Here is a 26,393-nt window from a genome sequence, read left to right as displayed (position 1 = left end):
TTTTCTGTCTGCCCTCTATTACTGCTTCATCTGGATATACGCTCCTTTCCGACTTCCCTACATGAGATTCTATGCTACATTTTTTCATCTGAGGATCCTTTCATCCAGCTTGTTCCTTGTCTCCTCTCATTTCTCACACCTTTTCTCTACCATCACGTTCTGCTTACTCTGATTCTCCGTCTAGCCTCTATTTTTGTTTTACCTGCATATGCCCTAATGAGCTCGCTATATTAGATTTTATTTACGATTCACCGACGACGGCGCTAATTTTGTGCCTTGACCTCTTAATTAGTCATTTGAGAGCAATTTTCCTAAAAAATAGTCCATATATAGGTAAAAATAATGCTGATAACGTTTTGTCTTTAAGAAAACCCTTAATACTGAGGTGATGTGCTTTTGGTTTCTGTTAAGTATTGAACTCGTGTCTTATGACCTTTTTTTCTTCCCCTCTTTCATTTCACCTCTTTTTTTACCAACGTTGTTATATCACGTCTTCTAATTTTCATTCCACCTTGTGCAAAAACTAGTTTTCTTTTATTCACATTTGAAGATTCCGCAGCTTTACGTGGCTGAATTTATTTAACGGGGTGCATCGGTGACGAAGGCCATTGTAAAACTAAAACTTTACATTAAACATTTAAGAGCGTATTTCTTGCAATGCGTCCATAGTAACGACGTAAATGAAGCAAGTAAGATCATTTTTTATCATTTACAAGAAGGATTTTGCGTGAAATCTTTATAGTTGAGGGGATGTGCTCAGTTTACTATGTAGAATAGGCTATATATTCTATGAGCCCACGGGATCACGTTTCCGAGTGTTTAGAACAAGCAAGGATTCCAGACACACCTCACCTCTTCTCCCTCACTGATTGTACTGAGCTGCGCCCACAGGTGTTGAACCCTCGTTCATCTAGCCGTTTTCTCTTCTCGGGTTATCTCGCCTCATCCATCTCGTTCTCTGCCTTTGCGTCTCTCGTTTCTTCTGTCTTCTTCTCCTTACTTCCAGGATTAGGCTACTGAGCCTGTTCCGGCTCCACATCACCATCTTTTCCTTGGTCTACCTATACTTCTCTTGCCAAATGGTTGATATTCCATTGCTTGTTTTGGAATTCTTTCATTTGGCTTTCGAAGTAAATGTTCCTTCCATCTATGTTTGTAGTCTTGTAGTTTGTCAGTGACTGCCTGGTCACCCAGTTCATCTCTTATTTGAGTGTTTCTTATTTTATCCAATCTTGTGCAGCCTTTTACTGATTTTAAAAATTTGTTTCTTCTGTTTTATTCCTTTTTCCTGTTCCCCCCCCCCTTCGTCTGACTTTGTTTCAAACCTCTTTGAATTCCAGCCTCAAATTTTTATCTTACCTGTATATACCCTCGAGCCTTGGTTATACCTACCCTTGGTTAGTACGACCTTATTAATAACAGACACTTAGTTACTTCCACAAAATATTTTTTTAAATTTCTATTTTATGCCCAGTTTCGTTTGTCACAACATTATCAAATACAGAATAATAATATTGATACGACAACAAACAATACAATTGATAATACGGAGCCTTTCCAACCACGTAAAATCTTCAAGTTTCTATGTAATAGTAATATCTGATTGATAATGTACATCGATAACAAAGTTAATTTCAAATTTTGGATAGTTTGTTTCTTATTTAAAAGGCATTGCTAGTTAAATTTTGTTAAGTGCCGATTTATAGAGAGTAAAGTTTTTTTGCGAACACATGTTGAGAATAAACGCCGTAATACCCAGTCATCGTGCTCATTTTTTTGCTTTGAATCCGTTACCTGGCTCCATATTTAATTAGTAAATCGCTGATTTACCCGATTTGCCGCGCGCTGAAAAAAATAACCCAAGCCTCAAAACAAAGGGTATTGTTTAGAGGATTGTGATCGAAAAAGAGTCATTACCTGTAATTCTCCCTTTGTTAAAATGTACATGGGTCTTGTTGCTTTGCCTATTTTGCTGACTTCTCTCTAATGCTTTTTCCATCAGCTCCATCATTATGTTAGTTTCTTCCCTATTCTATCCTCTCATGTTTCCATCTTCTTCCTCTTTTTCCCGTATAAAACTCGTTATTACGTTCCTGATTCACCTTAAAAGACATTAAGAAAAGAACATCGGCTCTTCACTCCTTTTACTGAGTTTTCAATTTACTTTTACATCTAATTAGTCTCGTGTTTTACAGTTGTTCATATAATTTCTCTTTAATTTTCTCTGTTATTTTTTCCTTCTCGATCGTATTACTTTCAAAATCTCATCATATTATTCAATGTCGTAACACCCACGTGTCTCACTACTTCTTAATTTCGTTATCACTTCTTGTCTTTCTCATTAATTAATTAAATTCTTTTTACTATTCTTTGTTGTATTTCTTCAATCTTCCCATAGCTACTTCTCTGTTTCCCCGTGATAACCCCGTGCCATCTGATCCCAATCAAGCCCTCATTGTTTCCAATGTCTTTTCTCATCATATTGTATCTCGGTCCTTAATTTGGTGTTATTATTCTTTCAATATATTTTTTCTTTCATCATGGAAACATAAACGTATTGTATTGATATCAGCTCTTATAGATATTTTTTGTATCATTTATTTCTTACCTGTGTAGCCCTCATGAGGGCGTTACTAGGGTCCTTTCCGGTTGCCGATGCAACCTGGACGAATTTCCCTCTTTTCTTTCCCTCGTTATGCCCTTATCACTTTAGCGGAGTGCGATAGTTCGGCTTCGAAGTTCACCGCGCCCAAGTACCCATGACGCCCCCTATTAACGGAAGAGGCCCGGTTCCAGATCATTAGTTTGTGCACTCAACTGTCCCCAGGGACTTTTAAACTCGTGTGTATGGACCGCTGCTTGCTGCTGAAAAGGGTCTCGCAAAGTGTCAGTACTTGCAAAGGAACGGTGTTTACCTGGAACATAGGAATATCTGTACCACCAAACTATTGGGGACCTTGTTTGTAAAATAACTTCAGATATATACCCCTCAAGCAAGTAAGGCTCCATTTCGCCGATCAACATCACCATTGCTCAGCAATCCAGGGAATACATTTACTTAGCTCTCCATCCAACTATTCCATCACACTGTCCTTCCTTGTTAACTTATATATTTTCCTGTGGGTACTTACTCGTTCGTACAATAAATCTTATACGTGGCTTTTGACCAATTTTGTGTCATAATTGGTTATCCTTCATTAATCTTAGACTATTTACTAGCCTTTATTTACCATTAAAGAATGCCTCGTTTCCACGTTTTAGACTGTAATAGGCCTAAGAGTAACTGACTATCGCGCGATAATACAGACTTCAAAAACAGGCATGATTCTTTTGGAGTAAGGGAAGACACCTCACGTCAGTTTCTCCTCTCTCTTTCCTACCCTATTCCAAGCAGATGTGAGCTATATACGAAGGGTGCTTTTCATGACCTCGAGGTGGATCGACGGTTCATAGTTCTTCATACGCATTTCCTCCTTGACTTTCAACGCTATCCTTACGACTTGAGCAAATTTTAAATCCTAAAAATTAGTTGTAAAGCTAGAGCAAATCCTGGCGTTATATCCTCTCTCTTTTATTTCAGAATTACCTGGCCATAGGGTAATTTTTCACTACTGTTGCTTCTCCATGATGTTATAAATCCCAATGAAAAGCAATTGAAGAGTTTTCATTCCCCGATCAGCTGACAACTTGGCAAGAATATTTTCTTTGCACACCCTGCGGAACGAAATTCTCTACGCAACACACTCGTAACTACATTCTGATTCCACAACGTCAGGTATCGTGTGATCCCGGCTTTACCACAGGAGTCGGGAATGGCACCCGTGACGCGGCAACGCTCCCGAACAGTTCTCTCGTGGAGCGATGGAGTTGGCGTGTGTCCCGGGGAAATGTCCCATCCGCTTGGCGCTCCGGGGCGCCACCCCTCCCGGGCCGCGGTGGGGTGAACCTCGTCTCGCGCCCTGCACGACGAGGGTGCCGCGAGAGGGGAAGGAAGGCGCAGGGGGAGGTGCTTGGCGCGCGCGGCAAAATCCGGGAGCCCTTCGAACGCGTGGAGTGGATGATGACGATGATGATGCACAGTGCTGGAGGCATGGGTTGCGTCCGGGCCGAAGCGGAGGGATGGAACAGGCGGATACAAAGCGGGAAAATCACGTGACATGTGGGTATGGCTTACTGCGATGACTTGGAATAACTGAGGGATTCAAAAATGTGACTTGAATTGATTTGACTTTTATTTAAACACAGAGTGAGGCCTTGATTTAAATAATTTGTCGTGAAGGTACAATTCAATGAAAGTATCATCTCGATGCTGTTAAATTTTGGGAGAATTCCAATGATATCAATCTGTTACTAGGAAGTGATTAAAATCCTCGCAACTCATCAAATTTCAAAGAAAGCCAGGTATCGGGTCGGTGTGGTGGTTAGAGTTCTGGACTCCCTAGCAGTCGGTCTGGGTTCAAATCCCGGCTGTTGCACAGATTTTTCAGAGGCTGCCTGATTCTTTCTTGAGTGCCTTGTGGAGGGTACTTCAAGTGTAGTCTCAGTTCCGTCATATGGGACGTTAAGCCGTGGTCCCCTTGTCACCTTTTGTTCAGAGCAGGCCGACGCTATGTTTCTACCTCTATTCTGCTATTCTTTCCTACCTCTCCTTCTTGGCGTAAATGGTCTTGGCTGTTGCTCGCCTCCCCCAAATGCCATACCAGCAAAGATAGCTTGTGGTTTCTGCTGTCCTGTGTCTGCTCAGCTCATCTTTACTCCCCGAGTTATCAGAATTGGCCAGTCATACCGCGAAACGCTCCCCATGTGCTTGATGACACGAATGGCCCCATGACTCGCTTTCCTCTCTTGAATTCCGATCAAGATCACGTGTTAGCGTGCTTTGACTCCCATTAACCTCCCGGCGCTCTTTCTCCCTTCCCCTCTTTGGGAGACATGGTTTATTCGTATGGGTTGCCCTCACCTCTTCCATTGGCGATAGCACCCTTCGACCCTCCTCCCACAGCAACCTTCCCCTCTGGCCTTTCACAAACATACACTCACACATTCATCTCTTCCTCCTGGACAAAATAAGACAACTCCCACTCCTCCCGCTAAAGAGGGGAAGGGTCTGCACGGCTGATTTTCTCCTCTGTAGACCCTTATCATCCCATCTTCTACCTTACTAATCCGTCTTCCTTGCATACAACAACATTTACACGTTCTCCAAATTCTGTGGACCCCGAACATCCTGCTTTTTTTGACGTTCAGCTACATGGTGAAGACACTTTGTGAAGGTTAGAAAATTTTTAAAATGACAGGTGCCCTTATTTCTGTATTTAACGAAAATAAGAAGGCGGACTATTTGTTCCGCATGAGAGATAAAGAAACAGGTGAAGAAGAAGAGGGACAATATAGGGAAACTAGCTCGCGGAAAAGTGTAGGCAAAGGGCGTTGATGTAAATTAGATAAAATGGTAGGTCGAATACGTTTTTAGGAAATGTCTTTAACTCATAAGGATGAGACTCTAAGATGGAAACAGATGATACGGTAGAGGAAGGGGAGAAATTGAGGAAGTTCAGATTTCAAATGAATGGAGGGATATAAATGAGATATGGTTGCTGGGAGGAACAAGGGTCAGTATAGGTTGCGCTGATAAGAAGTTCTAATAAATCCTAATTGAGCTGATAAGCTGAAACAAGTGAGGATAAGGAGATTTGGCGGTGAGTTCACATGGCAGATCGCAGGAAAGAAGTTGGGGGCGTTGAAATCTGGAATATTAATTATGGAGACGGAAAAGTTGACTGCGTCGAAATGGAGCAAGGTATCCGAAACACCTAACTTAGGGGAACAGGGGTCAGGAGAATTTTATATAAATGGGAATGAAAAAAAAGACAGTAATGTTAAGGTATATTAAAATGCTGGTAGGTGGGTGGTATTTTTGCAATAAGAAATAACGGAAATACCGTTGGACGAGCTAATTAATTAAACAGGTGAGGAATTGGAGGAATTTTGGCGGAGGTAGTAAATTAGGTTCAGAGTGAAAAACGTTGAATTAGCTAAAGGTTTCAGGCCGGACTTTTGAATATACTATGTGAACAGAGTGGCATTTAAGATGAGGGGAAGAGGTTTTGTGATAGCGAGGAATTCAGGGGTTTAGAAGTGACTGAACGATGCTGATTTGAAGAGAGAGGAATTCGAGTTAATGGATTGTAGAATTGATAGTGCTGGTTGTACTAGAAGAGGATTAGGACTTTATGTAAAAGGGGGATTAGAATAGTGGGAATGATAAATTTGGAGAGTGGAAATGTAGAGAGGGGAAGAGTGAGGGATTGAAGGCATGGAGGAGGTCGTGCAGACGGCGATTCGAGCAGATCGAGAGGAGCAGGTTGCTGAGGCAGCAGGGTCGGTTGGCGGGCGGGCTTCGACGGCGACGTCAGAACGGGAGAGCGGTCCCCGAAAGTGAGATATAACAAGGGACGGAGTGTGGACTCTTGGATGAGGAAGAAGGACTCGGATGGGTGGAAGTGGAGGAGGAGGAGATAAAGGATCGAGGGAGGGAAGAGAGGAAGAGGGGAGGCGGCAAGTGAGGATTCGACGAGAGAGAGAGGCAAGGCATTTTCAGAAAGTCGTATCGATCTTGCGGGGTGCGCGCGGGGGCGGAGGGAGAAGACTTGTCGGGGGCAGTGAGAGGAGGGGGGGTGTGTGTGGGGCTGCTGTTAAGGGGGCTGGGAGAGGTGGGGTGGGGTGCGAGGAAAGAGGAGGGTGGCGAGAGGGAGAGATAGTAGTGAGTGAGCAAAGCGACTGAGTGAGCAAGCAAGCCTGGGAGAGAGTAAAAGAGGGATAGAGAGAGAGAGGAAGGGGAGCGAGCGAGCGTGTTTTGTGTGCGGCGGGAAAGGCGCGAGCCGAGAGGATTAGTCCGGGAGGAGAGACCGAGCAGGGTGTCCCTGTTGGATCGCGTGGTGTGCGTGTGGGTGTCCGACTGTGCACGTGCGTTTGCGAACGCGGATCCTCTCCCTGAAAACTTTCGCGGTGGTGGCGCGTGCAGGTCCCCACGTCGAAGGCGTCGCGCCCGCCGCCGAGTGATGATGGGGACGGCCCGCGGTGGCCGAGCGGCCCCCGCCGAGACCTCCCCGCCGGTGGTGGCAGCCCTCCCTGCCGGCGTTGCGGAGGCGGACGCAGCAAAGGAGGGCGCCGAGGACGCGGCCCGGTCCTTCCTGCTGCTTCTCTTGCTGCCGCTGCTACCCGCCGTCGTGGTCGCCCTTCCGCACGGGTCTACCGCGCGCTCCGCCGCTGGAGCGCCCCCCACGCTGCGTGAAGACGGAGGCCTCACGAGGGAGGAGTGAGGGAGGGGAATGTTTTGGGGGAGATACCTGTACATAGAGGCAGAAAGAGATAATAATATTGAGGTTTTAGGTATTTTAAAAATCAAGCGTCGTTGATGGATCATGCTCGTTATTCTTAAGTGTTGGTGACTTAATAAAGAAGTTAAATTAGCTTCCACACCTTTTACCATAAACCTTTATCTTTTCCTGGAAAATAGAACGGAAATAAAGACGGAAAGAGAGAGCGGACCAGTTGGGGGAGAGATTTTATTAGGAAATTGACGCGGTGGTAGGATTATACCAACCGTTCAGGAGTGCTATGGACTCAAGGATGTTATGTTAAGTTCCACCCGCGTGGTCATGGACATTTACCCACCAAGAACTGTAGGAAAATATAGCATTAAATCAGTGGTAAGCTACAGTCATTTTGACAGCTCTTTATATACCTCCCAATTCCCACAAAGAATGTGGTCGTCCAATATTGGCGTTGATAAGTGTGCGTAGGCGTGGAGGACCAGAAGCGGGGACGCCCACCCGCGGGCAAGTGGACGGTCGTCGTAGACGTTTGGGCCGGACCTCGGCGGTCACTTGTGGGTCGTGCTGCTGGACCGCGTGTCCTTGCTGCCGTGAGTCGCGCCGTGGAGAGGCGGAGGAGGAGACGGGGGGCGTCGGGGTCCTCGTGGCGAGGAGATGGGGCAGGATTGGTGCGCGCGACGCAAGAGGAAGGGCAGCAACGGATGCTGTCCCTGTGGCCCAGGACTCCGGGTCTTCCCCTCGCCTCGGTACATCAAACATTCACCTCCAGGCTATCTTATCTATCTTTCTATGTTCTGCCATGCTATGTACACCCTCGTTTATTTCAATTACCTATATATCCTTTGAATAGATTCTACTATTGTATAGTTTAGGGTATTTTCCCCTCCTGATACTGGCACTCCCATAGCGGAGCCACTCTTTATTATTTTTAATTTTACACTTTTAAACTAGTTTTCCACTTTCTCGCACATCTTAGAATGTCTATAGGTACACCGTTCCAATGTGTATAGACTATTTCCACCTGCATCCTCCTGCATCTTCACTTTTACTCTATATCACGTCTGTAGATAATCCTCTCCTTTCCCAGTATTAATGCATCGATTATTTTTGAAGAAATGTACTGGAGACTAGAGGAACCAATGACCATTTCAACGCAGTGCATGCTCAAGTCCCAATGTCTCCCTCAGTATTTTTCCCATTCTCCTTCTGCATATCTCTACCCACTGTCTCGCTCTCTCTATCTCCTTCTGTGTTTTCGTCACCTTTTATCTATGTCGCCAGTGTGTTTCTGTAGTGATTTCTTAGGAGCCAATTCAACTTTCGCCCCTTAACTCTAGAAATGGACTAATTGGAGGTAATAACTCACTCTCCCTCCAACGTATGGCTAAACAGTGTCGTGCTTCTCGCTTAAATGTGACAGTGCATGAGAAAAACGGCTTTGATTCATGTTCATAGTCTGGTGTTTCCAACGCAGGTGCTGTGAATGCAATGTTTAATCAAAACGTTTTTGGTGTACTAAGCACGACTGCATTGTAATGTACGCTAGTACAAAGCTACTTAGGTTTTGTAAGTCCACGAGTGAGTGATCTTATCAATTGTTTGGCGTGCAAGCGCGTTCGTGTGTGACCTCGTTTCTCAAAGAAACGCACTCCACTTCCGGTGGCGCCAGCAGTGCTTCCGTTTTAGATAGACACGGCATGGGACCACGTGGCCTCACCCGTTCATGGAAAAGTGGGACATTTGTGTCAGAAAACAATTGGAGTGTGGAGTTTGAAGTATGTGGAAGTGTACTTAATACCGCAGAAGGAAGTGGCGTAATTTTTCTAAGGTGGAACAAGATTATTAAATTATGTATCATTGGATAGAAAATAAAAGGACTCTGCACGATTTTATATGCTTTATGCTTTGCACTTCAAAATCTTTAGTTATCGACGATAGCGTGCAATAAAACTGCGAATAAAAGATACCATACATCTTTTTATACCACAGATGAGAGCTGAAGTTGAGCGATTGTCATCGGGCGATAAGCAATATTGCTATTTATTACTTGTGTCTATTGAGATATATAATTGAATTTAGATTATAGTAGTTTGTCAAAAAAGGAAAACTCCTATTTGTAAATTTAAATATAAGTACGTTGTGGTAGATTCTATGATTGAAATTTTTTATAAATTTTCAGAGATATTTTTTCGGCCAGTATCCTTAAGAATTATTAAATTTTTTTTTCACATACATAAAATTAACAACACTGCTTCAAGCATTCCACTACGGTAATGGAATAGGCAATAATATTGTAATAGATTGTTTTTTAATCAAAGGATATACAAGACAAGAATTTTAAGGAATATTTACGTATTTTATGCAATATTTACGCATTAATAGTGTTACAGAATAGATGATTCTTCAGCAGTTTCATCAAGGAGATAAGCTTTAGCAATCAAACCAAGCCTTAGCGTTCTCTGTGGGTGACTTTTTTATACCAATTAAGAGTCGCCAACGGATGAATTCTATCAGACTTGATAATTTGCCTTCCACTTTTGATTGTAATAACTGAAGAGTATGTATTCTTATTTTATTATACATAACGGTGAAAAAGAAGGTTTCCTTATGAAAGTTCAGTTATGCTAAATTTCCTTAATAAATAATTTTGTTCTGACCATAATCTTAGTCATTCACTGAACTATCACATTAATGAGGGCAAATTTTTGAGCTGGCATAGATATAATAAATTAACAGAGTTATATTTGACTGTTGAGTGACTATAGGAGATTTCCTTGCTTATGTTATGATGTAGTACCCGAGATTCTAGTGTTGATGGCAGTTGAGTTCGAGTAGCATCATAAAATATGATGATATGATGATTTACCTTCATTGATATCACGCCTGCCATGTGAATGATGGACTGTATAATTGCACCCTTTATTTTTTTATCTCGTACGTGTCTATGCTTGTCACAGTCAAGTTTTAAAAGACTTAACGACCTAGTCTCGGGCTGAATAAAGACATTCTTGTCAGATTGGTTGAGGAATAGTCTCAAACGTTTTTCGGCTTCCATTCATCTACCATCTTGATTGTACTCTTATCTCCAATTTGAATTCCTCACTTATTTTGGCTATCACCGCTTCACGTCAAATACAGGGCTTTTTTTACATATCCAGTGAACCACGGGGCACATCAGTGATTAGCTGAGCGGCATTCGAGCATTTTGCTTAGTTCTCTTATGATTTGTTTGCTTAAGGTAACACGGGAGAAAATTTGCCAATTATGGTACTTGATATGTATGTTTAAGTGTCGTAATACCGTAAAAGCATTTTAATTTTTTTGTTCGAAAACTTAGATATTGTTAATGAATTCTCGATTGTCAAATCTGTGAGACCTAAATTACCTGCGTATCATCTTTTCTCTCCAATATTTAAAAATGAATTCTTAAGAAAATATGAGGACAGACATTGCCATAGTTTTTTTCAAATCCAAGGCTTAGTTGCATGTATTACTTTTATAGCTGTTGATCTAGAATTCTAAAGAAATTTTACAAGCCTTAAGTTTCATCATCATTCATACCACCCGTCAAAATTACCATTCTGAACATCTTATAATGTTGAAAGAGCTATTTATATATTTTATATATATCAATGTATCAACTCAATGGCGTCTCAGGTAGCTGATGCAACAATTCAAGATGAAAAAGGGTTTTTCCATCGCTCTCGTGACGCTTGTTCTCGCAATACTTGTGGCGAATGCACGCATGCGGATGAATATTCATCATGGCTTTGTCAGTCACGAATATGCAAAGGTCATTTAGAGAGTTCCATGGAGGCCTTGAAAAAATATTCTCTCTCTCTCTGCTATTTCAGGGTTATTTTGTTTAATTTCAGAAGGCCATTCCAATGCGTTTCACATAAAAATAATTTTGTTTTTAATTTCTAGCACAGTATTTGACGATAATTTTGACTGAGTAGTACATCACAAATTATAACGTCTCAACTTGAATCTTTTTAATTGCGGTGGCTCTCTGTACGATTTAGAGTAAAATTTAATATGAATTTTGCTATTTTTTTAAGGCTCAAATTAAGCATAAAATTTTATGACCCGATTATGGCTTTGTTTATAAAAAGGTAATTAAATCTATTGAATATATTCGTTCAACGCGAGTGTTAACAGTTAACCATTTAATTACAAAATGGTGTTTTTAAATTTTATATTCTACTTAACGTTTGGCATGGCAATGATACAGTGAATTTCCATATAATTTCTGCAACATTTTTATTAAATTCTTCTTCTAGCGTACCTATTTATTGTAACTACTGCCATATTTCTGATTTCTGTTGGTGTAGTTCCTGAAATATTTGCTAACATTTACTTGACGCTTGGTATAATTACACCATCCGTCACAAATGAATATCGGGGTTTACGTAAAATTCCAAAATAGAGCTTTCACTTGATAATTTCTTATGCACTTGATAATTTAATTAAATATAAACGCCGACTCTAACATGTTTTTTTCTCTAATCAATTTCATTACCAGACTCATATAGTAGTAGTGAATTCCTGAGTGAAGGCACATTATGATCCATTTTCAAGATATTTTTACCCCATTCTCTTACGTCTATTATCTCTATCGTCTAACCAACTGCCTCTTTTGTACCGATTGCCGGCCCTGAAAATTGCCACCACTCTCTCCAACTGCTCTTTTAGTAATTCAACGGAACAATCTCCCACCGAAATTAGCGGAAAGGAACGATAATTTATGCTCAGGGAAGGGTTATTCATTTCCACTGAACGTCCCCGTTAGGAGGGGCTCGGATGCGACGGGGCGATCGGGGGCACGCGAGTGCTTTCGCCACGCGTGCTGCGGTCAGCTTTGATGGGGTCAGCGGAAGGACTTATTCTACTGCGTGACTGTGGCCACATTCGGAAACCCTCATCCTTTCCGAGCTCTTCTGCTTTTTCAGCTCCACTACAAGTAATTATGCTGCAAACACTAAATAACTGATGCTTAGGGAAGCAAGAGGGACACGAATCAGATTACGCCATGCTAAGCTGTAGTGAATGGCGCTGAACGATATTGCCATTCATTCTGTTCCCAAATTTTTACTCCTTGAAGATTAATTTAAAGAATCTCGAGGCTATAAATATATGGGACCACGTAAATATCGGAACATAGCGATACGGACTACAGAGTCAACATAATGTTGCCTATTTGTAGATAATAATACGGCCAAATGGAATTTGACATTGATTTTGAGAACTTAGAACAATTAGGTTTATTGGGGATAAATCATTATTTTTTATTAAATTATTTCATAAAATTGTCATCGAAAAAGCTTTTCCCATATTTTTCTGTCAACTTATTCCTCTCAAAGTACTCCATTTTTTTCTTGTAAGATCTTCGATCCCATCCTTCTAGAGGCCACTATTTTTAAGACCATTATCCGTAATTAAGGTTCTTCGACATTCAAATTACCCCAATTTCGGTATGCTGCTCTTTATTTTTACCGTAGATTTTCCCGAATCCCTTTTTCAATATTAGATGACCAATTTCAATTCTCATATCCCCTAATCATCCCTCGCATTTCCAATATTGTTACCTAGTTTCGCTTCTCACTAATGCTTTGAAGCCCTTTCATTGTCGTAGTAAAATAGAAGGAATATTTTATTGCTGTGGTAAAAGAAAAGTAGCCTGTACACGCATGATAATTACGAGATAAATTATGGCATTTAATCAAAATGCATTTAAAATATAGTGTGTCAAATAATTCTCTTTATTTTTAAATGGAGTTACCATCGCTGTAGTCTGTGTTAAAATTTCGAATTTCTATAAATTACTCATCCCTTATAACTGACTTATAACAAGACGATATTGAGCCACGCTATGGTCAAATGGATTTTAGGAACATTTCAGTGGTTTGATAATAGGAAATTGACTTGAATGCATATGAAAATTGCGGTAAAAATAATGGTAATTTCAGTCAAAATGCATTTAAAGTTTAAAAAGTTTTTTTAACATTTAAATCATCAAGAAGATATCTTTCGAATCATTAAGTCGGCCTTTTCACTCAGCCATTGGCAGAGTTTTGAATTTGAACATGAAACTATGTCCTGTTTCAGAGGTACCTAATTGTGGCTATTTACTAGGGGTGCCTCTTTTAGCTTTGCCATTATACCAGCAATGAGATCACTTACATAAAGACGTAACAAATAAGAGTTTCATGCTTGGAGGCAATTCCAAATTTAAGACTGAATTATTCTCAACTCCAGTCTAGACGGATAAATTTTCGTTTGCGGTCCATATCATAACAAATGTATGCCTCTAGTACGTCTATTTTCATTCCTTATCCGTCAGTTCCCTTCGGTTGAAATCCATATCAACCTTGGCGTCGACCAAAACTGAACGCGAAAGTCCCATCATGGGTTCTTTTGGCCACATCGCTGCTGGAGATGGCCCACCATCAGCAACGACACCAACTAATCCTGCATTCAGGTCGAGCTAACACTCTCTCCCCAGGTCTCCGGAACGCGTGTCACTGTTTCTCCTTCCTCTGCACAGATTAGCACGTGGTTAAGCTTCGCACGGTGGAATATTTTTCCTCGATAGCTGGCCAAAATTAGAGACCTAGTCGTAATTAATTCAGATTTGGCACATTTATTATTTTTGGCGCGCCATGGTGTATCATAACAATGCTCGGAAAGCTAAGATGAAAGACAGTGTGATTTATAGATAGGATGAAATGGAGTGGGTTCTTCTGTGAATTTAAGGGAATTCCAATTTTGGAGGAGGAGGAACTTGCTCTATGTAAACCTACCATAACATTAGTCCTGACGTAAGCCTTGAAAGTACACGAAAATAGTTTTGCCTTATAATATGTCTCTCTAATTATGTCCATGTTCTAAATATGTTTCGCTGAATAATTATATCTTTCTCCGATAGAGCTCTTATCACAATCAATTGGGAAACAGCTATGGAGGCAACCGGGAACCAGTATTTTATTTTCTTTTAAATCCCCTGTAGGTACCTAGAAAGTGGCTATCATAACGGGAGGTTAGATTAAGGATGGATTAACTTAAAACCCTCCAATCTCTCATATTAATATTCTTAACTTGTCTTTAAAAATGTATATTAATCTTTTTGACCTCCTCCACTCATCTCTTCCCGTTCCTGAGTCAAATTCTTGGCCATACTGCTGGAATAATTAAATATCCATTCTATCATTAGCCATTACTATTCCTTGGGGAATGTGGCTAGTAATATGGGGATGGTTATACGAGACACAATCCGCGGAAGTAAGGAAACACTAGCCGTGGGTGGAGTTGAGGAGAGTTTTGTCGTAAAAGATTCTCTCTCCCTCTCCCGCCGAAAGGTCAAGCCGCGTGCCGAGCGCTTTTTGTTTTCGGCGAGCAGCCCACGGGCGGTCCGAGCGCCGCTTCAGCCGGCGGCTTCCTTTAGAACTATCGCCTCACCTCGTCTTTTATTGCTGCCACCCCTCTCTCTTATCCTTCTTCACAGTGGCTTCTACTCTTGGTTTTTTATCGCCCTTTATTAATGGCGACCGTCAACCCTAGGTGACTTGCACATTTTTCCCTTGCCCGTTCTAGTGACAGATGGGTGATAAAATGTGGAAAGAGTGAAGAAATGCCCTAGAATGGCCGGTTTGAAGCAAAAGATCTCGGACAACAGTTTCAAGAGGGTTGATGACACAGAAATCAATTCATTCTTGGCGGTGCCGTCCTATTTTACACTCAAAATCCATCGCAGTGTGGTAGATTTCCACGTACCATCCGCGTTGTCATTTTGATGGCGACGTTTTACCCACTCTGCGGCAGGCATCCTCAGGCCAGGCTGAAGTCAAGCTTTCTTTCTCGAAATATCGAAATTTTCAACGCTAAGTATTGGTGACCACGATTTTTCGGCGTAAGGTTTATGATGAGTTTGGATTAACTCATCATAAACCTTACGCCGAATTTTTCGCCGAATTTACGCCGAAGTTAATCCATAAACACATTGATAAATTTCGTCTGAAATCAATGAATATGATGGTAGTTCATTGCCATTCATTTTATTCAAGAAAAGAAGGCCACTTCCCTCACTTCAGCCTGGCCTGAGGATGCCTACCGCAGAGTGGGTGAAACGTCGCCATCAAAATGACAACGCGGATATGTCAATTTGAAATGATAAACACATTGATAACTTTCGTCTGAAATCAATGAATATGATGGTAGTTGATTGCCATTCATTTTCTTCAAGAAAAGAAGGCCATTTCCCTCACTTCTGCCTGGCCTGAGGACGCATGCAGCACCTTAGGTAAAACGTCGCCATCAAAATGACAACGCGTAAAGAATCCGGAAAATACCCTATTGCGAGCCTGAGCGCCGCTAAAACATCTGAAATTCAAAATTCGTGTATACATATATTTTGCTTGACTGAAACTTTTGAGACTTAGGAGTGTCCTTAGACATAGAATTGTCTGTCCTTATACTCGTTGTAACTTAATTATGTGAAAAAAAGTATGATTCTAGTCGAAATTTGCATTTCAGTATTGATGACCACGATCTTCGGTTTAAGGTTAATTACTAGTAAAATATATGTCAATTTGAAATGAGATACTCATTGATACCTTACATCTGAAATCAGTGAAGGGGATGGTAATGGATTATCAGCTATTTCCTCCAAGATATCAAAATGTTCAATAGCGTGAACATATTCAGCGAAAGCTATAATTGAAAGGTCATGAAATTTCTTTGTTTTATTGAGGATGCGGGTTTCATTAAGTGGTCACCAGGGAAAGAAGAAGGCATAGTAGGTATATATATATACCGTAAGTATTTAAAACGAAGACCTCTTTTCGCAGCCTTTTCCGTTAGAGCATGTGTGCACACTTAAAAAAGCATTACTTTATATCGTCCATAATTAATTTGGCGGGTGAATCACTTCACTGAAAAACTATTAAATCTATGTAATACTCAATCAAATTATTGTAATAATTACATGCAGTTTTTTATATAAATTTTGTAAGTGAATGTGCGTTGGACAACCAGTCCTGTTTAGTTCACTGTAGTTTTTACAAGACCGCAATATCCTTGAAATCAGTGGCGTAGCCAGGTATTTCGTTCGGGGGGTATCGAAAATCAGAGGGGAGCCTTTTGGAAAAACAGGTTACTAAGTCTAAGGCTTAAAGGGCTTTTGACTGATTTTAACAATATTTATAATCGAAAAAACATAATTAAAAAAATCTTTTGTAAATTCATTATTTTTCAATATTTTGTTTTCTTTTATAAAGCAAAGTAATTGTGTTTTTATATTTCTGGGGGTGGCTCCGGACCCCTATGGATCCCCCCTCGCTACGCCACTGCTTGAAATAATAACAATAGCAATATAATTTGATCAAAATTCGATATACCGTGGATAGGATATCGGAACAATTGAATTAGATGTAAGAAGAAAAAGGTTATTGATTTAGGAATTAGAATGAAAAGGAATTGGTCTGAAAAGGAATAAAAATAAAATTTTTAATTTTTCGATCGCTATTCAATTGTTTACGAATCAATATGCTTATGCAAAAGCGTTGATTATTATTAATTTATAGTGTAAGCAGTTTAATTATATTTAGTATTACTATTTATTAGCGTCAAAACTTTTTTTTACCTATTAGCGTTGTAATCAATCACTTTTACTCCTTTTTATTTTGAAACGGCCGGGAAAAGGTTTTGGCAATTTACGGCACATTCGCCTTGTTTATCATCATCAGTTCCGTTAAAGAAAACATCTCTTATCTTTTAAATTTAAATAAGCATTTTGACGAAAATTTTGTTTTTTTTTTTATTCATAGCAACATAAAGGTAGATGTAACCTTTCTCAAGGGAGCCGGTCTTAGTTATAAGCACAGTTGAGATCGTTGAGGGTCAGGAGAGAGATGTAGGAACATGCTTGGTGATCCATTTCTTTAACGGCTAATACATGGCATAAATGTGCTATTTTTATATATTTTCGGTGAAAACGATGGAGTAAAATCTAAATTAGGAGTAAATTCGTTCAAAAGTAAAGAATGAAAAGATCATGTAGCAATTTATAAAGATATTCTTCGTTAAATTAATAATTCAGAGGGATTTTAAATGGGTTATTTACCGTGCTTTCGAGATTTCATACGACAAAAATGCATAGATTTTATTTAAGATGTCAAATGTATTGTGAATAGCGTGATGACAAGTAGTTATATATGTCGAAGCATCAGTGTTGTGTGACCTAAAAGAGAACTTAAGACAAGAGTTATTGTTGGATATAAGGTTTCCGCGGCGTTTATCCCTCGCTATTCAGCAGGCGTCTTCAGGTCAAAAGTGAACACAACGCGGAGGAATGCCCGAAAGCCGTGACTCATATGCAAGAATAATTTTTTACCGTTTCTGTGCGAAAAGAGAATTCGATGAATAAATAAATAGTACTTCTTTAAAATTGTACGAAGCGATTGAAGAGGTTGTAAAACGTAGCAGAGTTTCATTATCCTTTCATCGCGTATGTTTTTTTTTATTAAGTCTCTACGGTTCTGGCAGTTTTTTCGGTCTCAATAAGGATAGCAATAGATATTATAAATAAATATTGTAGAACCATGATTTCTAAATTTCCAGGATAATTTTACCACGAGCATAGCATCAAAATATGATAACTAATAGAAATGGGTTTATCCATGAATCGAGAAATTTATTGGTCAAATGCAACGAAAAACTGCATTACGTTTCTCTCATTACCACTAATATTAGAACCCTATTACTGGTTCGTGCTCAATCCATGACTGGAGATGAAAATTGCTAACCTAGTTCTCAAAAATCACGCTACAAGGAATACCAAATTCAAAAACCTTTCATTATTTGCATGGTTCATTGCTCAAACGTTCCCTCTAACCCGTTATATAAATCTTATCAATGCTTTAGCGTGCTTCACGTCAATTACCTGATGTTATTAGTTAACTGATATCTGTTATGATTTAACTTCATTTTCAACGCATTGAAACGTTTTAATTAGAAATTTTACAGCAAAGTATAAAATTATGTGTAAAATAATATAGCCATAAATAAATTTCAGAAAATGTTGAAAGGAAGCAATATAATTGTGTAAGTTGTAAATGTTTGAGTATGCTAAAAATAATTCGAATCACTTGAAATTATTCTGCTTTAATATTATCTACCTAGCCATCACACCATAAGTGCAGTTCTGATATGATTCAATTCTCTTACTTAAATGTTAACCTTTTCCATCGATTTGAAAACTTTTCTACTACTACTGCGGGGAATTTTCACGTAAAATATTCTGCCAACTTCAGTCCCGAGGAAATGCCATTTATCAAAATATATTTGTGCTCCATAAATTGGGGTTGAAAATAATTTACTGCAGCTAAATATTATTTAAACATGTTATTCAGCACCATACCCAAAAACAGTCAATATGAGGGCCGAAGATATAGCAAATCGTGCAACGTAAAAATTTGAAAATTTTCATTTATTTTATTTTATTTATTCTCAAACCACCGGATACAGCTCGTATTGGCCATTTTACAACGGGGTGTTCAACAAATGTAACAATTAAACGTACACAAACGACCATGCCCTGGATCGGGGAAATCTACCCAGGCGGGACTCGAACCCGCGACCTCTTGCTTGGCAGGCGAGAACGTTACCCCGCCGCCACCGAGGCCGGCAAATTGTTATTTAATTTCTAATTAATTTTTAGCAGTCAATAGCTATAGAAATTAATTATATATTTATCAATAATTAATTATTCAACACGTTCCAATCTTATTTAATTATATATTTCTATTTATAATAACCGGTTACGGCAAAGTGGATTCTTTCTTAGTTTTTATGTATGATATCTCTCGATGATTAAAAATCTGGAGCCACTGTTATTTTCTAGTACTAAAAATATGTTTGTACCCAAAAAAGCCTTAATAATATTTAAATGTCACATCTGTAAGTCATTATGAATGGATGGATAGGATGATGTACAATGAATCTGCAGGGGGCTTGGTGTATATGACAGAGAAGACCCCACAGTACTTATTTCTCAGAAATTCCCCTCCATTTCCCACGAAATTATACCTGCGAACCTTACTGTACTGCTCTCTGCCATAGTATTACCAAGTCAATGATATAATTAATCTACACATGAAATAACGTTGTTTTCAATATATTATTGTTATTTTAGAGAACTACATGTAGTTGATTGCCCATAGTGTACATACTTCCTTACTTATCGCTTGCTATTTCTTCAGTGCAACCTGGCGCTTACAAGTTTATTTCTGGGCAAAAATCATACATTTAATGGGACCAGCAGAGAAAGGTTGAAAATAAAATTCATAATTCATCACCATCTAGGATTATTCATCGTTAAAATATAATGGGGCTTGATTAGGGCTGAATGATTGCGAAGACCCCTTTTTACTGTTACCTGTCCAAACACGCCCTGCAACGCCCACAAAATTCGTGTGGATAAAATTGATTGTGCCACTCTCCGGACCCAGATAACTATAAAACATAGTATTTTTTATTTCTCTTTTTTTTTACTTCCTACCTTTCCGCGTACGCGCGCGCGGCGGCAGCGGCGAAGCGGAGGGGAAAAACTGTGAGGGCGCGCGGCGGGGCGATGGTAATCATATTCGCTCTGGGGTGAGGCGGAACACGAAAAGGTCACGCGGCACTCTCCTCCCTCGGATATCCATCTTAATGGTCGCCCTGAAATCGCCAGAGTCCGCCCCGTGTCTTAAATTAGCGCTTGGGGATGGGGAGGGAGGGCTTTTTTTTAACAAAAAAAAATTAAAAATGCAAGGATTGGGCTGGCGGCTTCGAGCTGAGGATCGGAGTCGGATGGGATGTTAGAACGAATTGATGAGGCAATGTAGAAGGGAAGGAAAGGGGTTCGGATTAGGATGCTCTAATATTTCCCGTTCGAAAACGTACGCTAAAATAAGCCGCGATGGGCTTACTACATCAGATAAGTAGCGAAGGGAGAAAGGAATTGATTTTTTTTTTCGAAGTTACTCCGTGGCAATCTTGATATTATTCTCCAGACATCTATATGTTTTACTAGCTCTTTCATTTATGGGAGGGTGGTCGAGACTTTAATCAGAGTCATCATCGTATTATGCAAATTGTATTTGGTGTTAATCAAAATGAATTATTTATCACTCAGAAATCTATCGGCCAGAGGCTGTTCCTTTATATCTGGATTGAAACGGATAGCATGCAAGAAAACAAGATGATGGGAAATTGACCCTTATCCGTAACTTTTTTTATAAAATTGTTCACACTTCATAAGCCCGGCTTCCAAGTGGCACAGACAGCTTACGTCGAAGTAATTATAACTGATTTAACGTTTTTTTTAATTTCGACACCTACTTTTTGTATATGAGTAAACGTACCGTACGCAACGTAAATGGCAAATTTCCCAACACATGATTTTTCATCAACTGCCTATCTTATTTTATTACAGATTTTTGTTAATAACTACCAATATACGGCGAAGTAGCACCTTTTTTAGTTTTTATGCGTCATATCAATCGATGATTCCAAAGTAGATATCTAATGCTGCGCGCCATGAAAGTTCCCCAGTTTATGCTTGACACTTGTGGCACAATGACGAAGAGGTTCCCGTCTCCCTGTAGATTTCAGTCTTGCCTTTGTTAGGATGTTATTACGCTTTTCATTCAGTTCTTATTTTTTATGTCCAGCGGTTGTCATGGAAGCCGTTATATTTTATCTGAGTATGTAAAACAATACTATTCACTGCAAGTAAGCGTATTTGAACCAATTTTTAAATCGAAGTTGTGAAATATGTTCCCCGGAAGAAGAGCTGTGGTATTCTATCAGTGTATAGATGAATAGTAAATATAGATTATACATCTTAATTTATGAAGATCACTTTATAGATTTTTCACAGTTGTGTTTCAATGCATAACAAGTCTTTATAAGGATTCATTAAGGACTATCAAAACTATGATGCTGGCATTTGGCCAGACTGAGAAAATTCTTGGTTTTTTCTAGAAAATATAATTTTTCGGCGGGAAACTATATTGGGTATTTGCAACATCTGAAATAATTTAGCACAGGATTGAGTCTTAAGTTAAATCATGCGTATTGAGTGAGAAAAAACATTAAAATAGTTACCCCTATTAATGTATTGTGATGGAGGCATCCAAATATTGGCCAGTCGGAACGTCACTTTAGTCTTGCTGAGGATAATCCCTTCATTATTCTGTCTCCTTGGCATGTCATTCAAGTTTTCGGAACTGACCATTCTCATTACCTCTCCATTTCTGTCGATGGTGGTCACAGCAACCGTATCATGTCCGAACTGCGAAGAATCACATATAAAGTCGTTCTAGTTTTGTCCCCCTAGGGACCCATATCCTGTCTTTATTGAAGGGCAACAAGTGTTTCCGTATTCCACCATTGATATTGCTGTAATTTTCATCTACTATAACCCTAATGTTTAAGCGTATTTGGTATTTAAAATGTCGGTGGCTCAAGACATTTCCTGAACACTTCGCTGATTCTCGCCATTTTCAGATGGATGTCTAATATTTTTAGGGCCTTAAGTGAGGAATAGACTGACTAAAATCTGAGAAAGAGACTTCAGAAATGTTCCTTATTAAGTTTAAGAAATACCCTTAAATTTATATTTTAAAACAGCTGCTTCTTAGCTAGGTTATTCTATTTTAAAGCAAGAATAGGTGGTGATCACATTTCTAATGTTACCTGAGAGCTAAATGAATTTTCTCGCTGGATAAATTATATCTCCTTCTGGAAACAGTGATTAATCTCCACCTCCAAGGCAATCGTTACCTACTTAATCCATAGCCAGAGAGGAATCAGAGAGAAATTTCTGCTGTTATTCAATGCTGGTTCTTTTCGTGGAAAAAATAATAAATAAACCGTCTTTCTGGATCGTAGGGCTGCGTGGGAGTGCGTTACTCCGCGGAGACTCCCTCCCGCGGCGGGCGGTCGGAACGAGCCCCCGTGTGGTCCACAGCGGGAAGCCCCGGATCGGATGCATTCGAACGAGCTTCGCGTGGGTGGCCGGGGGAAGGAATGATGGGAAGCGCCTGCCCGGGACGATTGGATTGATTGATTGGCCGATTGATGGATTTGCGTCTCTTTCGAGGGAGGGAGGATAAACTGGGGGAATGAATGAATGATCATTGAAAACCGCTTTGTTTCCTCGTCGGGATGGAGAGTTTTTGGGAAATTTTGGAGGAACGGGAAAAAAGAGGAAAATGAACATAAAAAAATAAACAAAAAGTATCAGCTCACTCCGTGCACGTGAGCTGCTCAGAAGCCTCCCTTCCCTTTATCGATGATGACGGCATATGTGATTATGAAACCCCCCTGGGTGAGTGTCGACAGCGCTGCCGACCAAAATCCCTTACGTGCTCACGTAGGCTGGCTATCAGCTAATAGCTGCGCAATGGAGTGCTTTTGTAGAATTTGACTGAAGAAAAGAAATGCCCTACCTCGCCTACTTCGCCTACTTCGCCTATCCCACGCCTACCTCGTCAAGGGCAAGTACATTGTTTCAAGGAAATTATTGGTATCTATATCAAGATTTCCAGAATACCTCCCGTACCACATCTTGGGTATTTAGCAGGGGATGATCAATCGCCAGCATTTAAGACAATACTCACATGAGACCCACAAGATTGTAAAAATAATATGCATGCGGTATATACTTTGAGCTTTTCCTACACCTGTTTTTTCACAAATATTCTCAAACCTCTCAGCCTTCAGTTGTATTTGAAAAGAAACTGTCAAGTGATAGGCAATACTTCCTTAACACAGAAAAGATCTATTAAAATAAAATCGCATTTATTTTATATCGTATTATTATATGAAATCCACTAAACCGTCCAATATTCATACATTCCATTCTGTGCTAATTTTAAACGGCATTGACCTTGTCGCGAATCGTATTTCAAGTGTATTATGTTTGCAATATTGAAAATTTGCAGCAATGCCACTGAGCTTCAAGCCTATTCTCATTTTACTTGAATGTATATTTTAATGAGTATAGTTTTTAAAAAAAATAATAGTAATTATGACTATTTGAATTCACTTTGAGTCCTACCCCTCACAAACACTTGGGTAGAGGCTACAAGGCCGCCTCCCTAGACGCTGAGCAAGGCTGGATCCTATTGATCGTTAGTTTAAATTCCCAAAATATAATTTGCAATGGCCATACGATTACGATCGGAACTCCCTATGCCCTTCCAGAGGAGCTGTTTATGAGCTGCTGTGTTTCAACACCAATTGCTCGCAAAGTATGGACCGGAGCAATGGTAAGATATAAAGATCCTTTCAGCTGCAGTTGGTTTGATTTAAAAAAAATGGTTGAAATACTTCATTCCGTACACTCTGACGCCCGTAACCATGAACTGTTTGCATTTAACAACATTTAGTGTGGCGTGGGTTTACTTCCTTTGCATGGCGATTCTACGCCAATCTAGACTCATTACGTCGACTTTATGCATGTTTTATTAATTCAGATATTATAGCATTCTAGCCTATTCAGGCGCCCATATTTAAATCCGAATTAAACTTTCGACATCGGAAAATAAAAATGTATAAGGTAGTTTAGAAAGGTATATGCGGTGAATGTGTCAATGGACACGCCTGTGACGCGTTTTGGGGTGAGCTTCAATATTAGCATTTGACCCGACTTTTTCCATGAGAGGGGTTCAAAATTGAATTGTATCTAGTGGTATCAGGTCAGCTCAAGTTCAATATAAAATCCATTTGTTGGCATTTAATGATTTTTAGCCTTTGCAATATTTTTTTTCGAAAAGGTCCAAGTTTAGAATGGCACATCGATCATACCTGCCTTCCTTTTACCATTTATTATTACATACTTACCTAATGGGAATTTCCTAAATTCTCGATTGTAGCGATGGAAAAAATAATGTTAGTTCTTCGATTGCCTCTTAGAACAGACAATAACGGATTTAGAGCTGGTAACTGCCTTCACAAAGCGCTCGATTAATGCCGTAATCTTGATTTTGACAGCGCAATCCGTTCAGTGAACATTTTATTCACTTATGTACCTCACGTAAATGCTACATGAGAAAATTAATTGACAGCGATCAATTGCAGAGGATGCTTTGGAATTATATAAGCATGTTATCTCATTATAGGGAGAAATAGGCCAAATGTTTACCATTATTAGTCATGAAGTCTAACTCCCTCTCATAAATGTTTCAATTTTATTCCATTCATGGATGAAAAATCCCGGAATAGATTGGTTGTCAAGGATTTATATGAATGCATGTGAGTTGTGAAGGAATAACGAGGAATAATGAAGGAATAGAGTGAGAGAAAGTGAGGCGATGCAGAAGTTTTAAAGTAATTAGAAGAGATTTCTGTTTGTTCAGTGTGTAGATTAGAATTCTAGAGGTCGTGCTTTCCAAGCGTGAGTTGGATGAACGTAATTGGGAGAATTAGGATTAAAGGGATTGAGCTTCATAGAATGGGCGCAAATTGAATGCATCGCGAAACGTTTATTGTCGTCGGTTTGTAAATTGAGAATTAATTAATTCACTGACCTTTGCAGAGAGAGATAATTGGTTCGTGATGGAATTGCTGCGTAAAATTTGGTGGGTGTTCATCCGATTATGAGAAAGTGACGAAAATATCACTGCCCTTATGGGGTACCAAACGATCCAGAATCTCTCGTATTCATAACGGAAGTAATTCTTTTTAAGTATCATTGCGACGTAGAAACAAACTGTTTTGGATAAAGGAGAGTGGCTCTGCAATTGATTTGGTGCGAAATAACTATGATGTAGGATAATTTCAACGGTGCACTTTAGTTTGCTATTGTAAGCTCACGTCTCTTGAAACTTTTCTGATATCGGTGAGGGAATAGTCCTCACCAAAACTAACGCATTCCAATATTTGGATGCCTCAATCATAGAAAATGATAGGGATAATTATTTAAGCCTTCTTTCTCACTAATGCGGAAATTCCACTCATTTTTTATTTAAGGTAACCAAAATCGCAGAATATTGATAAATGTGAAGGTTTTTGTCCCTTGAGGTCCCAACGAGCATGTAGCATTTTAGCAGCATAAAAACACTTCAGACGGTTAGTAAGCGCGAAAAATAACGATACTTGGTTTCTATTCTTTGAAGCGCTAAGAAATTAGGAAAGAATAATATTGCCGGTCCCATTTGTTCAGCGTCCACATTTCATAAGATAATTATTTAAGCCTTTCGTCTCACCAAACCAAAGAATTTAACTCTTTTCTCTACACCAGGGTACCCAGTCCCCAGTTTTTTAGTATTGAAATATGTGCCTTTCATTTTTAATACATTTCACTTTGAACTCTATTCTCCATAAAGTTTTACATTTTAGCAGCTTAAGAACAGTATAGATGGTTAGTTAACTCGAAGAATGACAATTTTTTGGCCGGTATAAGGCCCGTATCTAAAGCGCTAGAAATTTAAAAAAATTATATGGTTGGTCCAGTGTTTCTGGCTTCCACATATCATAAGATAATTATTTAAATCATTAATCTCTCTTCATGGGCAAAATTAAGTTCATTTACGTATACCAGGGTGCCCAAATCTGGCTGGTGCAAAGCCCACACCTAAAGCGCTAATTAATCAGAAAAATAATAATATTTCTGGTCTGATTTGTCCACCATCCACATTTCATTCTTGCCTGTCCGACTGAGAGAGTACATGTAGAGTAGCACTGTCACATCTTGCTAAGGCTTCCATTAATTAATCGGTGGTCCAATAAAAGACCTCCCACCCAAAACAATTCCTCCTCCTTCCGTGCCGTCCCTTTTCGGGAGTCTTCACGTTGTGCAACCACGTGCACTCTTCAACCGCCCCCGGGGACCCAGCAACGCCCCCGCCGCGGCCCCCCTTGCCGCCGACACTGCCCCCGGGCTCTCGCGATCGATCGGGCAGGGGTCCTCCGGACGGGGAAATGGCGACACCGCCCCCGCCCCCTCCCTTCCCCCGCCTACCCTCTCCCTCCCTCTACCACATTCCCCATTCATTCCTTGCTCCATCA

At 39.9% G+C, this 26,393-nt stretch overlaps 1 protein-coding gene across 5 annotated transcripts in view; it reads left to right on the top strand.

The window, feature by feature from the left end:
* LOC124157648 (cAMP-specific 3',5'-cyclic phosphodiesterase-like) overlaps window positions 1-26,393 on the top strand; it is a 970,120-nt gene that overhangs the window by 257,801 nt on the left and 685,926 nt on the right. The window contains exon 1 of one of the 5 annotated variants that reach the window (XM_046532605.1): window positions 7,386-8,083. The exons of the other annotated variants lie outside the window; for them this stretch is intronic. Within the exon in view, the coding sequence (XP_046388561.1) occupies window positions 7,992-8,083 (92 nt within the window). The 5' untranslated portion in view covers window positions 7,386-7,991. Of the gene's footprint in view, window positions 1-7,385; window positions 8,084-26,393 lie in introns of those variants that run through there. 5 annotated transcript variants of the gene reach the window in all.

Source organism: Ischnura elegans, chromosome 1 (assembly GCF_921293095.1).
Source record: "Ischnura elegans chromosome 1, ioIscEleg1.1, whole genome shotgun sequence".
Taxonomy (NCBI): Eukaryota; Metazoa; Arthropoda; class Insecta; order Odonata; family Coenagrionidae; genus Ischnura; species Ischnura elegans.
The sequence above is the reverse complement of the archived record's forward strand: the minus strand, read 5'-3'. Positions and strand labels throughout refer to the sequence as shown.